Source organism: Phyllobates terribilis, unplaced genomic scaffold (assembly GCF_046119375.1).
Source record: "Phyllobates terribilis strain yellow unplaced genomic scaffold, ASM4611937v1 Scaffold_61__1_contigs__length_8056638, whole genome shotgun sequence".
Taxonomy (NCBI): domain Eukaryota; kingdom Metazoa; phylum Chordata; class Amphibia; order Anura; family Dendrobatidae; genus Phyllobates; species Phyllobates terribilis.
In genome coordinates, this window is record NW_027362821.1 from 6928713 (window position 1) to 6943499 (window position 14787).

At 46.5% G+C, this 14787-nt stretch overlaps 1 protein-coding gene across 1 annotated transcript in view; it reads left to right on the forward strand.

Annotated features, from left to right (window-relative positions):
* Positions 1-12047, forward strand: part of LOC141192447 (uncharacterized) — a 35993-nt gene extending 23946 nt beyond the window's left edge. The window contains exons 6-7 of the mRNA XM_073661979.1: positions 192-282; positions 8720-12047. Of these exons, the coding sequence (XP_073518080.1) occupies positions 192-282; positions 8720-10068 (1440 nt within the window). The 3' untranslated portion in view covers positions 10069-12047. The remainder of the gene's footprint in view (positions 1-191; positions 283-8719) is intronic.
* The last annotated feature ends 2740 nt before the right edge of the window (positions 12048-14787 follow it).

Below are 14787 nucleotides of genomic sequence, written 5' to 3' on the forward strand. Positions count from 1 at the left end.
TGGAGAGAAGGTGTCATGAGATCTCCCCTATGATGTGTAGACGGCTGTAAAGGTTTTGTATTCAGTCTTGTTTTATCCACCATTATTATGTTTTATACTTGTGTTATGAGAACGGTGGAGATGGCTGGATTAGAGCTGATCATAGATGGGACTTCTCCATCTGTCTGTGACTTTTATAATATTTGTTTCAGGTTGAAGATCTGACCCATATTAATACTACAGAGACATATGTAAGGGGTGATGAGCGGTGTAAAGAGGAGATTCCTACATATGACTACCCAGGTGAGTAGTAACCACTAAATGTAGAGAAGTCACAGATTCTTCTCAGTCACCGGCTGTGGCTCCTTTATCAGTGGTGTAGTCCGGCCGTATCACAATCGTGTGAGCACCATTTTGCCTCTAGACCACAACATTCTCCTCCATCTGAAAATGTTTAAATTACTTTGGCAAATTGTGAAAGCCCTTTTCTATAGAACTTACCCCCTGGGATTAGATGATGCTGACCGTTACCTGCCCAGATCTGTAAACTACAAAGCTAAATGACAGCGAACGTAGATTTTGCTGACAAATTAGAAAATCACATGAAGAAAAATATTGTGATGGACCTCTTAGGGAAAGCGGAGAGTAATGATGTTGTTGGCTTCCTAGAACCCTGATATCTTATTGGATGAATCTCCCTTCTGTGCTGCTGAATGTGCTCATATGGTCCCTACAAGACCAGGTCCAGTCTTTATGACCAAACTTCACATTTATGATCTACAACATTAAATGTGCAGTGAGGCCAAGTGTGAATTTCTGTCCAATAACAACAGACCTCCCCTTTATCCTGACTGTTCAATTTATTTTAAAACCAACTAACTTCAAATAGGATTGCGATAACGTACATAAATAACATTACACCTGTGCCATGATATATCTCTAAGCTGTGCGTGGCTGATGGCTGTAATATACATTTATTCCCGCCTGCAGGAGATGTGTTGGCTCGAGCCCTGGTATCATGTATTCACTCCGCGTCATAAATTTCATTATGTTTTCAATCCTAAGGAATTCAGATTACTGCACAATCTCTCCTGAAATGGGGGTGCTAATACTTTCTCTACTCCTTCCCGCAGACAGTTTTGTGTTCCTAATCAGACCCATTCTTCTAATCTAACATGTGTCACTTTATGTGGTGATAACTTTGAAATTCTTCACAAAAGATATTAGAAAACAAATGGACCTTACAAATTATTTTCCAACTTCTCCTAAGTCTGACAATACCCTATATACGGTTGTACACTACTGTCTGGGCACATGGCAGGTTAAGAAGGGAAGGAGCGACATTTAGCTATTAGGAATGCAGATTTTGCTGGAATAGTTTTCAGACACAATGTATTGGGGACACTGTTCATGGTCACCTGGCAGCTCAAAAGATGGCTACCACAAACAGACTTGTCTTATCTACTCCGTTTACCGATTTCACAAATTACTTTGCTCATCACCCTTTAACCCCTCTACATAGATCTGGACTTACACAGAGACCCCTAGGCTTGAGCCACAGTGTTACCTGCTGTTATGTGGTGTGAGATGGGAAGAAGAATAGTCAGGTAGCCGGGTCAGAACCAGGAGGGCAGAGAAAATACAAAATCAGAAGACACAAGAGTAGTCAGTAAACGGGCCGGGATCACAACAGGAGACAAATACACAAGCCGGGAGCTGAGCACAGAGGACTGAACCAGAGGAGAACAAGGCTGTATCTGGCAGCTTCCGAAAATATGCTTCCAGCTTTAGTAGGGTGTGGTGCTCTCCAAATGGCTGAAGCAGGGAGCAGATTACTTCAGCTGGACAGCACACACACCCATACTGCCAGACTGGATGGTACTACAGGTCCCAGCAACCCTAATCTTAGTGGCTGCGCAGAGCCTGTGCCTTCCAGAGCTTCTGGTTCTGACGTCTCTTCCATCACCAGCGCTGCCTGCTGAATGAATAAGGCGGCGCCTGGTGTCAAAAGCAGACGTCACACAAGTCGAAGCAGGAGGAGAAGGACATGCCCCAGACGAGATAGGACACACTGTAGCATCGGCGTCTCTGCCTCCTGACTGGCAGAGACGCCGTCCCTCTCACCTCCCCGCTCCCCGCGCGGCGTCCTCCTGCGCTCCTCTTCCTGCTGCGGCCGGCGCACGTTCTCTCCCGGGCACTGTGCTTAGGGCGCGCGCGCTCCCCCTCTCTTAAAGGGGCCCCGCGCGCCGTCCTAAGGAGTCCCCGGCCAATAACCGGAGGACCTCCCGTATTTAAGGCACCTCCTCCAAAATGGAGGTGTCCGAGCAAAAGTTGTTGCACAGTTTCTTATCTCTGCTTCAGCCCTCAGTTCCCGCTGCTAGCCTGACTCCTCCTCCTGCCTGCCAGCCTGTTATCTGCCCGTTACCTGCCGAGCCTGCCAGCCTGCTCACCTGGAGCTCTCACCTGTTACCTGCCTGTTACCTGCTGTGTCTGTCAGCCCGCTCACCTGGGAGCACCCGCCTGTTACCTGCTGTGTCCGTCAGCCCGCTCACCTGGGAGCGCCCACCTGTTACCTGCCTGTTACCTGCCTTGTCTGTCTGCCCACTCACCTGAGAGCACCCGCCTGTTTCCTGCTACCCTACCTGGAGGCTCTGCCGTCATTTGCTGTGACCACCTGCCTGGTAAACCTAGAGACTACTACTTGCTCTGCTGTCACATACCGTGACCACCTGTCAGTTAACCAGAGACTTCTGCCTGCTTGCTGTGTCCATCCGTCATACCGGTCAGTTCCAGCCATCTGACCCGTGGGAGCCACTTGCTCTCTTACAAGGTCGTCCCCAGAGTAGCACCTGGTCCCTCTGCCCGGATCCTCCCTGGTCACGGAGTCGTTAGCCGCCGTCCGACCAGGGTCGGTTCGGGTTGATACTTAGTTACGCCCCTCTGGGTCCCTCCTTGCACCGCGGCACAGAGGTTCCACCACCCGGACCCGTAACAGTTTGCTCGGGCCATGGAACCCGGTGGCACCCAAGCTCCCTCGCTCTCTGACCTATACCACAAAGTCTCCCGTCAGAGATCCAAACAGGAATCCATCCTGAACCACCTGCGGAATGTCAACTCCCGCCTGGACACACTGACTGCTCCACCAGGACCCGCCTCTAGTTGCACGACTCGCACCCCGGCAGCTCCACTGCCCACCAATACCATGGTATCCGGCCCCGGTCCCCGGCTTTCTGCACCGCCTCGTTTTGGTGGAGACCCTGCCTTGGCTCGAGGTTTCATAAACCAGTGTACCCTGCACGTTGAACTCTTGGCACATCAGTTTATCTCCGACCGGGCCAAAGTGGCATTCATCATGTCCCATCTCACTGGGGAGGCACTGGCTTGGCTAAATCCCCTGTGGGAGAGAGGGGATCCCCTGGTGTCCGACCTATCGTCTTTCCTCACTGCTTTCCGGAAAGTCTTCGATGAACCGGGACGTAAGACCTCATCAGCCTCCTCTCTGCTACGTCTCCGCCAAGGGAGTCTCACCGTGGGCCAATATGCCATACGGTTCCGCACCCTCGCTTCTGAGCTTGCCTGGGATAACGAGGCCCTGGTGTCCGTCTTCTGGGAGGGCCTTTCCGGTCGGATTAAAGACGAGCTCGCCGGTCGGGACATTCCTACCACCCTGGATGACCTGTTGTCGCTGGCTACCCGGATTGACATCGGGTTTCAAGAACGCACCAAGGAGACCACCCGTGAGAGAGGGTTTCCCCGCCTTGCTCCTACTTTCCAGAGACCTGTCTCCTCTTCGGTCACACCCCGGGCGCACTCACCCGAGCCCATGCAGATCGACCAGACCAAGATGGTCAAATCTCGCCAAGAGTCACGCCGAGCCGAGGGGAGCTGTTTCTATTGTGGCAATAAGGAGCACCTGATCCGTTCCTGCCTGGAGAGGCCGGGAAACTCCAGTGTCTAGGACCGCTCGGAGAGGTCGCCCTAGACAAAAGTAAGCCCTCTCCATCCCTGAGTTTGCCTGTCTCTATCTCCTGGGGAGGGAACCGTCACTTTGAACTCACCCACCTGGATTCTCGAGCTGCTGGAAACCTCATTTCCCAGTCCCTGGTTGAGAAATACCGTATTCCCACCAAGTCTCTGGCTGAACCATTGTCAGTCGCCTCCGTGGATGGATGACTCCTTCCGGTGACCATCTTGCTCGTCACGGAACCCATAACCCTGCAGGTGGGAATGCTGCACTCTGAGGAAATCTCCTTCCATGTGCTACCCAGACTCTCTCACTCCCTATTGCTAGGCCTGCCTTGGCTCCAGACACATGAACCCGTGTTGAACTGGCAATCCGGTGAAGTACTCCGGTGGGGGCCGGACTGCCACAAGACCTGCCTGGTTCCGGTTCGTCCACCACCTACCCCAGCTAATTTACCCGGTCTTCTGGCTCCTTTTTGGCCCTATGCTGACGTCTTCGGTAAAAAGGAAGCAGAGACTTTGCCACCTCATAGGCCATATGATTGCCCGATCGACCTGGTACCTGGCGCCACTCCACCCTGTGGCCGTATTTACCCGTTGTCTGCGGCCGAAACCCGGGCCATGTCTGAGTACATTGAAGAGAATCTGGCTAGGGGATTCATCCGGAAGTCTACCTCCCCGGCTGGAGCCAGATTCTTCTTTGTCAAAAAAAAGGATGGCTCGCTACGCCCCTGTATTGACTATAGAGGACTCAATCAGATCGCGGTAAAGAATAAATACCCCCTGCCACTCATCTCCGAGTTGTTTGATCGCCTTAAAGGCGCCAGGATCTTTTCCAAGCTGGATCTACGTGGAGCATATAACCTGGTCCGTATTCCGGCAAGGAGACAAATGGAAGACGGCATTCAATACCCGGGACGGTCACTATGAGTACCGTGTGATGCCCTTCGGTCTCTGCAATGCTCCCGTCGTCTTCCAAGAACTGGTCAACGACATCTTCCGTGATCTTCTTTACTCCTGCATGGTGGTATACCTGGATGACATCTTGGTCTTCTCTCCGGATCTTCCCACACACCGGAGGGATGTTCGTCAGGTCCTGCTTAGGCTCAGGCAGAACCACCTCTATGCTAAATATGAGAAGTGCCTCTTCGAACAGACCTCTCTTCCATTCCTAGGCTATGTTATCTCCCAGACAGGCTTGCGAATGGATCCCGAGAAACTCTCTGCTGTCCTAAAGTGGCCCCGTCTGGAGGGGTTGAAGGCGATTCAGCGATTCTTGGGCTTCGCCAACTACTATTGTCTCTTCATTCCCCACTTCTCGTCCCGGACGGCCCCCATATCTGCGCTCACCCGTAAGGGAGCAAATCCCAAGATATGGTCGCCCGAAGCCGAAGAGGCCTTCCTTTCCTTAAAGCAAGCCTTCTCCTCTGCCCCTGTACTGCACCGTCCGGACTGTAATAAACAATTCTACCTGAAGGTTGGTGCTTCCTCTTCCGGAGCCGGGGCGGTGCTCACCCAAAAATCTTATTCCAGGAGAATGGTAATCTGCGGCTTCTTCTCCAAAATCTTCTCATCTGAGCGCAACTACTCCATAGGAGACCGAGAATTGCTAGCCGTCAAATTGGCGCTGGAGGAGTGGCGTTACCTGCTTGAGGGGGCTCTATACCCGGTGATCATCTATACGGATCACAAAAATCTGGCATGCCCAAAGACTCAATCCGCGTCAGGCCCGGTGGTCTTTGTTTTTTGCCCGCTTCGACTTCATCCTGCATTTCCGCCCGGCGGACAAGAATGTCAAAGCCGATGCCTTGTCCCAATCCTTCCTGTCCTCCGATCAAGAGGAGGAGCCTATGCACATCATCGATCCCTCCAAGGTGATAAATGTGGCCCCCTTGGATGTAACTCGTCTTCCACCCAGTAAACATTTGTAGCGGTTCCAGACCGTGAGAAGGTTCTTCGCTGGGGCCATTCTTCTAAACTAGCTGGCCATGCTGGCCAAAAGAAGACCTTCCAGTTCATTACAAGGCATTACTGGTGGCCTACCCTGCGTAAGGATGTGGTAGACTTCGTCTCAGCCTGTTCATCTTGTGCCTGCAACAAAGTTCCCAGACATTTACCAGCCGGTCATCTCCTGCCTCTTCCCGTACCTGCTGCCCCGTGGCAACATATCGCTATAGACTTTATTACCGATCTCCTTGTTTCTGCCGGTTGTACAGTCATTTGGGTGGTCGCGGACCGCTTTTCTAAAATGGCCCACTTCATTCCTCTGCCTGGTCTCCCGTCTGCATCTGAGCTAGCTAAAGACTTCCTTCACCATATCTTTTGTCTCCATGGCCTAACCCTCCACATCGTGTCGGATCGAGGGGTTCAGTTCACCTCACGCTTCTGGAGAGCTACCTGTAAGCTGCTGGATGTCAACCTGGATTTCTCCTCCGCTTACCACCCTCAGTCCAATGGTCAAGTAGAGCGGATCAACCAGATCCTTACCAGCTACCTCCGGCACTTTGTCAATGCCCACCATTCTGATTGGGTGGACCTCCTGCCATGGGCCAAATTCTTTTATAACAATCATGAGAGCGAATCCACTTCCAAGTCCCCGTTCTTTATCGTCTATGGCCAACAACCCCGGATTCCGTTTCCCGTCTCCGCTTCTGTGGACAACCCTGCTGCGGAGTCCCTGGTCAGTGACTTTTCCACTATTTGGGAGAATACTAGGTGCGCACTTCTTCAGTCTTCTGAGCGGATAAAGAGATTTGCTGACAAAAGACGTCTGGATCCGCCTCAATTCCGTCCGGGAGACAAGGTTTGGCTCTCTTCCAAACATGTGCGGCTCAAAATACCCTCCTACAAGCTGGGCCCTCGGTTCATCGGTCCATTTCAGGTCCTTAAACAGATCAATACAGTGGCCTACAAGTTGAAGCTTCCACCCACCCTACGCATTCCCAACTCCTTCCACGTATCTCTCCTCAAACCTGCTGTCTTTAACTCTTTCTCCAATGATTCAGGTACTCCTCCTGCTCCGTTTGCTGCTGAGGACGTTTTTGAGGTAGAGAATATTCTGGCCACCAAGAGGGTAAGAGGGTGAACCTTTTTTCTGGTGGATTGGAAGGGGTTTGACCCAGAGGAGAGCACTTGGGAACCCAGGGAGAACATCCACGCCCCGCTTCTCCTTGAAAAATTTCTTGCCAGCCTAAAAAATAGAGGGCATAAAGGGGGGGGGGATACTGTAGCATCAGTGTCTCTGCCTCCTGCCAGGCAGAAACGCCGTCCCTCTCACCTCCCCTCTCCCCGCACGGCATCCTCCTGCGCTCCTCTTCCGGCTGCGGCCTGCGCGCGTTCTCTCCTGGGCACTGTGCTTAGGGTGCGCGCGCTTCCCCTCTCTTAAAGGGGCCGCGCGCGCCGTCCTAAAGAGTCCCCGGCCAATAACCGGAGGACCTCCAATAGTTAAGGTACCTCCTCCAAGATGGAGGTGCCCGAGCAAAAGTTGTTGCACAGTTTCTTATCTCTGCTTCAGCCCTCAGGTCCCGCTGCTAGCCTGACTCCTCGTCCTGCCTGCCAGCCTGTTATCTGCCCGTTACCTGCCGAGCCTGCCAGCCTGCTCACCTGGAGCGCTCACCTGTTACCTGCCTGTTACCTGCTGTGTCTGTCAGCCCGCTCACCTGGGAGCACCCGCCTTTTTCCTGCTAGCCTACCTGGAGGCTCTGCCGTCACTTGCTGTGACCACCTGCCTGGTAAACCTAGAGACTACTACTTGCTCTGCTGTCACATACCGTGACCACCTGTCAGTTAACCAGAGACTTCTGCCTGCTTGCTGTGTCCATCCGTCATACCGGTCAGTTCCAGCCATCTGACCCGTGGGAGCCACCTGCTCTCTTACAAGGTCGTCCCCAGAGTAGCACCTGGTCCCTCTGCCCGGATCTTCCCTGGTCACGGAGTCGTTAGCCGCCGTCCGACCGGGGTCGGTTCGAATTGATACTTAGTTACGCCCCTCTGGGTCCCTCCTTGCACCGTGGCACAGAGGTTCCACCACCCGGACCCGTAACACACACCTTTTGCAGAAGCCCTAATATGACAAAATGGCAGAAAACCAGAGCAGTAGAAATCCCCATAAAGTGACTCCATTTTGGAAATTATAACCCTCAGTGAATTAATCTATAGGAGAAGTGACTATTTTGACTCCACAGTCACTTTCCAGAAATTATCACGCAGTGGATGTTGGAGAGTGAAAAGTGCAAATATACTATTTTATTACCCAACACATAGTGCCCAGATTGTTCTCCAGGAGACACACAACGTAAATTAACAGGGTTCTTCTCACTATGGTAATGTCAAATACTGCAAAGCTCAGAAGCGAGGGGGAGATCTGACTTTGGGAGTGCAGCTATTGCTGGATTGGTTTATGGAAGCCATGTTGCTTTTCAAGAGCCTTTGAGACACTAATAATGTGGAAACCTCTGTTATTCCATTGACAGATGATGGACCTGAGTGGTGGCTTGTTTTTTGTGAGACGAATAGAAGTTTTTATTGGTATTATTATCACTTACATAACATTGTTGGCTTTTTATTCCATATTTGGGAGACAGAATGAAAAACAGTTGGACACCACGCTCTACTGGTTCATGCTATGAGGTTTTCTATTAGACAGTCATTGTCCTGGTGAATAAGTGAATTTTTTTTTATATAACTTGCCTTTTTATGGACAGTTTAAGTAGAAATGTTCAAATATAAAATTCAAGGATTTTTATTAAAAAATAATAATTGGTTTTATTCTTGGCAGATGACTGTACCAGGAGATCAGAGGGACACCTGACACCTTCAATTTTCAAATCAGATGATCTTGAGATCCCACAGGATACAATTGAAGTGAATGCCATTACTCCAGATATACCATCATCCCTTCACAGCAAAGATCTGTCATCTGATCCTTTGAAACAGGTCCTGTCTTCTGATTCATTACCGATTACTAAGGGAAATCAAAGTCACAAAATAAGCACTAAAAAACAAACTGCTTCTAATGCAAAGAAGACATTTTCACGTTCAGAATATAGAAATAGTTTTCCTCCCAAAAAGTCTTTTCTTAAACCTCAAAAAATTCACACAGCAAAGAATAGATTTTCTTGTTCCAAGTGTGGGAAATGTTTTGTACAGAAATCATATCTTAATATACATCAGAGAACTCACACAGGGGAGAAGCCTTTTTCTTGTTCAGAATGTGGAAAATGTTTTAACCAGAAATCAAATCTTATTATACATCAGAGAAAGCACACAGGGGAGAAGCCTTTTCCATGTTCAGAATGTGGAAAATGTTTTAACCAGAAATCTAGTTTTCTTAAGCACCAGAGAAACCACACAGAGAAGAAGCCATTTTCCTGTTCAGAATGTGGGAAATATTTTACAAAGAAATCAACTCTTATCAACCATCAGAGAACTCACACAGGAGAGAAGCCATTTTCCTGTTCAGAATGTGGGAAATGTTTTACAGAGAAATCAACTCTTATCAGCCATCAGAGAACTCACACAGGAGAGAAGCCATTTTCCTGTTCAGAATGTGGGAAATGTTTTATAGAGAAATCAACTCTTATCAACCATCAGAGAACTCACACAGGGGAGAAGCCATTTTCATGTTCAGAATGTGGAAAATGTTTTACAAGGAAATCAAATCTTAATATACATCAGAGAACTCACACAGGGGAGAAGCCTTTTCCATGTTCAGAATGTGGAAAATGTTTTAACCAGAAATCTAGTTTTGTTAAGCACCAGAGAAACCACACAGAGGAGAAGCCATTTTCCTGTTCAGAATGTGGGAAATATTTTACAGAGAAATCAACTCTTATCAGCCATCAGAGAACTCACACAGGAGAGAAGCCATTTTCCTGTTCAGAATGTGGGAAATCTTTTTCCGAGAAATCAACTCTTATCAACCATCAGAGAACTCACACAGGGGAGAAGCCTTTTCCATGTTCAGAATGTGGGAAATGTTTTAACCAGAAATCTAGTTTTCTTAAGCACCAGAGAACCCACACAGAGGAGAAACCTTTTTCATGCTCAGATTGTGGAAAATGTTTTGGACACAAATCATATCTTTATAAACATCAAAGAACTCACACAGGGAAGAAGCCTTTTTAATGTTCAGAATGTGGGAAATATTTTACAGAGAAATCTACTCTTATCAACCATCAGAGAACTCACACAGGAGAAAAGCCATTTTCCTGTTCAGAATGTGGGAAATGTTTTACAGAGAAATCAACTCCTACCAAACATCACAAAACTCACACAGGAGAAAAGCCATTTTCCTGTTCAGAATGTGGGAAATGTTTTACAGAGAAATCAACTCTTACCAAACATCACAAAACTCACACAGGGGAGAAGCCTTTTTCATGTCGAGAATGTGGGAAATGTTTTAACCAGAAAGCGCATCTTGATAACCATCGGAGAATCCACACAGGGGAGAATGCCGCAACTACACCCAACTAGTCTCTGTAGAGACAAGAAAGGCCCTAGCTGCACAACTAAAAACGCCACCACACACCTAACTAACTAATAAGCCATTGAGGAATTTCTCACACCTCCTGAGGAACCAGAGGGGAGGCAGAAACACACTATCAACAAGGGAAAAGGAAAGTATGAAGTAAAATACGAAAACCCTGAGTGCGAAACAAAAACACATTCATATAGGGCAAAGAAGGCAAGCTAACCAAAAATAAAAGGAACAAGTATAATCTCCCAGAAACCTAACATTGTTAGAATGAAAAGGTACTGGGAGGGAAAGCAAACTGACCGGGAGGATAGTTTCACCTTTGTGGTGAAACTTATAAAATTCATTCTCGCCAACTGTATATGTAAAACCCGTCCATTTATAATGACCATGGACAAGATAAAGATTCCCAACTCACATCAGGATTACAAGATTCCAGGTACTTTCAGCTGCATCACAACTAATGTAGTTACTTAATTATATATACCAAATGTCCAACTGGGGGTCTGTATGTAGAGGAGACAGGGCAAAAATTTAAAACAAGGATGAATTCTCATCGCCACACAATAAAAGAAAAAAGAATAGATCTACTTCTGGCCAAACATTTCTACAAACTGCTTCTCCCTCTCCCATGCTGATAGTTCTGCTTCAAGTCTCTTATCTTATCTATTGCATTATTCCTGTGCCCTGTTGTGTATAAATATGTGACTCTTCAGATTTTGTGTTATACTTTGTCTGATGAAGAGACCAGAGTAGTCTCAAAAGCTTACTGACTAATGGCTAACTGAAAAGATGGTATCAACCACTGAGGACTTTCAGATTTTTATATTTTTCTCCAAACAGCAATTTTAAGATCTCTACACAGGTGTTCAATGGGATTTAGATCCGGATTCATTGCTGGTCAGAACTGTCCAGGACTTTGTTTACATCCATTTTCTGGGTGCTTCTTGAAGTTCTGTATGTTTGGGGTCATTGTCATGCTGGAAGACCCATGACCTAGCACGCAAACCCAGCTTTCTGACACTAGGCACTACATTGTGCCCCAAAATTCTTTGCTAATCTTCAGATTTCATGATGCCTTGCACATGATCAAGGTACCTGACCAAAGGCAGCAAAACAACCCAAAAACATCTTTGAAGCGCCACCATATTTGACTGTATGTGTTGTAAATTTATTGATTATGTTGCGCAAGTTGGACAGAGGAACATCCGGATCTCAAAAGATGGACTTATAACCTTGAAATTATTGATATTTTTCAACAATTTTGGTTCTCAAGTCCTCAGACACTTCTCTTCTTCTTTTTCTGTTTTCTCCATGCTTAGTGTGGCACACATATGCACACAATGAAAAGATTGAATCAACTTCTCCCTTTTTTATCTGGTTTTAGTTGTGATTTTCATATTGCCCACACCTGTTACTTGCCACAATTGCGTTTGAACAAGCTTCACATGCTTGAAACAAAGTTGTTTACCCACAATTTTGGCAAGGTGTCAATAATTTTGTCCGACCTATTTTATGTGGTTTTGTGTGAAATTATGTTCAATTTGCCTTTTTTTTCTCTGTTTTCTTGTGCTGTTTCAATACACGCTAAGGAAATAAACGTGTATAATAAAACATGTAATTGCAATAATTTTCTGGGAGAATTACTTCATTTCTGGGACAATTTCAAGGGAGCCAACACTTTTGACCATGACTTGTTTTTGTTGCTTTTTTAATTTGTTGCAGCATATCATCCTCTACGTGTTCAGCTATATTAGGAGGCTTCTAGCAAAGTCCAGTTAGCAGCTTTCCATTATTGCCATTCCATGTACATTACCCATACTGATTTTACATCAGAGATGTAAAGGTCAAAACATGCAGAGGGCCGAAATGAAAAACTTGGATAAAGTTGTGGACCAACCAGTATACAGTATAATGGGCCCCACATAGTCCTCCATACAGAATAATGGGCCCCACAAAGTCCTCCATTCACAATAATAGCCCCACATAGGTGTGGTGGTTCTGGTGTCGTGGGTCAAATATAATCACCAAGAGTTGGGCATGTGTGCTGTACATTGTCGAAGCTGCCCCCCATGTCGTCATTGAGCTTGAGGTTTTAAGTTGGTTTTAACGAAAATACACACCCGTCTACCTATTTTTCTTTCCTATCCGTTTGAATGTAGTGTAACCCTCTATGTTTGACTCCCAAGTCATGGCTTTCATCCAACCAGGTTTCTGTAATCTGTGGCTGACCTAAGAGTCTCTGATTCATTCATTTTGTTTTCAAGACTTCTTTCATTTGCCTGCAGACATTTAATACTATTAGCACATTTATTACTGTTACTTTCCTCCTTACTTTCCTTGAATGTCTCACTCTCTGTCTATTCTACCTCCTTATTTGCACGGCTAACCTCTCTCCCCCAGATTCTAGTTTGAAAGCTCCTCCATCCATCTGACCATTTTTTTCCCCAGCACATCTGCATTCTCCCCATTGAGGTGCAGCCTGTAGCCGACAGAGAAGTCAGCCCAGTTCTCCATGAACCTAAACCCTTTCTTCCTGACAATTATCTCCTTAAGTTCCCGCTGACTTTCTAGTGACGTAGTGGAATCAGCAGTATTTCTGAAAACACCACCTGTACTTCAGCTTCTCTCCTAATTCCCTGTAATCATTTTTAAAGACCTTTCACCTCCCTCTAACTTTGTCATTGGTACCAATGTGTACCATGACTGCTGGGTTTTCCCCAGCCCCACCCAATAATCTGTCTATCTGATCGCATGAAGATCCCCGTTAGGGGCACACAAAATGTGTGTGTTCTCGTCTTAGTTGTCTGCCGCCAAATTGTATATAGGATCTATACGGTCGGAGAAATCACAAATGAACACTGAGCAGTGTCTCAAATAGGCTTTTTATAGGAAAAATCAGGGACCTTTCCACACATTACCTCATTGCCTTATCTCATAATTATGGCTGACATCTGTCGCTAATGAGTCATTTTAATATGTAAACAATTAAGTCAAGCTGACTCTCAATTAAATCAATTAAGTCCGTCTTGCACTTAAGGTTCAAAGGTCAATCAGAATAGTCACTTATCTTTTGTTATTCTGTAATTTCCCTAAAAGAAATAAAGATCATTAGCAAGTTCAATTTATCAGATTAATATGTTAGTCAATAATCATTAGGGATTTTCCATAATTCCATGTTCCACATAGTATGTGGATGTTTGATCATTATGAGGTTATTGGTACAATGTGGTACGAACAGGAGGAGGGCATTTTGTATTGTCTGCAATTCTTAACCCCTTTCCGACCATGTCAGTAATAGTACGTAGCTGTGCCCTGGGCCTATTGGGCCAGCTACGTATTATCACGCGCGAAGCGATCCCGCCCGCACACAAGCGGTGCGGGGCATTCGCCGCCGGGTGTCAGCTGATTATCACAGCTGACTCCCGGTGCTGGGAGTGGTCCTGCACCGCTCCCGGCACATTAACCCCCGCAATGCTGGTGGCAAGGGGGGAGGTGATCGTTACACTCACCTCTCCTGCCGGCGTCCAGCGATGTCTGTGGCGACTTCCGGATGTTGCCATGACAACCCGATGTCGTCATGACAACATCCGGGTCACCAGGAGGCAGGACGTTACTTTGGTCATGCGCAGTGCGCGACCAAAGTAATGTCTCCCCTGTGTGCAGCGCTGACAGGCTGCATGACAAAGGGAGCTGCTGCTCTCTATGCCATGCAGCCGATCAGGCTGCAAAAAGTGAAAGTCCCATAGTGGGACAATGTGTAAAAGTAAAAAAAAAAGGTAGAAAAGTAAAAAATAAAAAAAATTGTAAAAATATAAAAAAAATAATCCCCTAAAAATATATTGAACCCATAATATTTATTTATTATGAAAAAAAAAAAAAACCAATAAAAGTACACATATTTGGTATCGCCGCGTCCGGAACGACCTGACCTATAAAACTGTCCCACTAGTTAACCCCTTTAGTGAACACGGTAAAAAAAAAAAAACCGAAGCAAAAAAACAATGCTTTATCATCATACCGCCAAACAAAAAATGGAATAACACGCGATCAAAAAGACGAATGTAAATAAAAATGGTACCGCTAAAAACGTCATCTTGTCCCGCAAAAAACAAGCCACAATACAGCTCCATCAGCCGAAAAATAAAAAAGTTATAGCTCTCAGAATAAAGCGATGCAAACAAATAATTTTTTCTATAAAATCGTTTTTGTGTAAAAGCGCCAAAACATAAAAAACTATATAAATGCGATACCGCTGTAAATGCACTGACCCGAAGAATAACGCTGCATTATCAATTTTACCACATGCAGAACGGCATAAAAAAAAAGCAAAAAAACAATTCCTGAATTGTTGTTTTTTTTTATTCTGC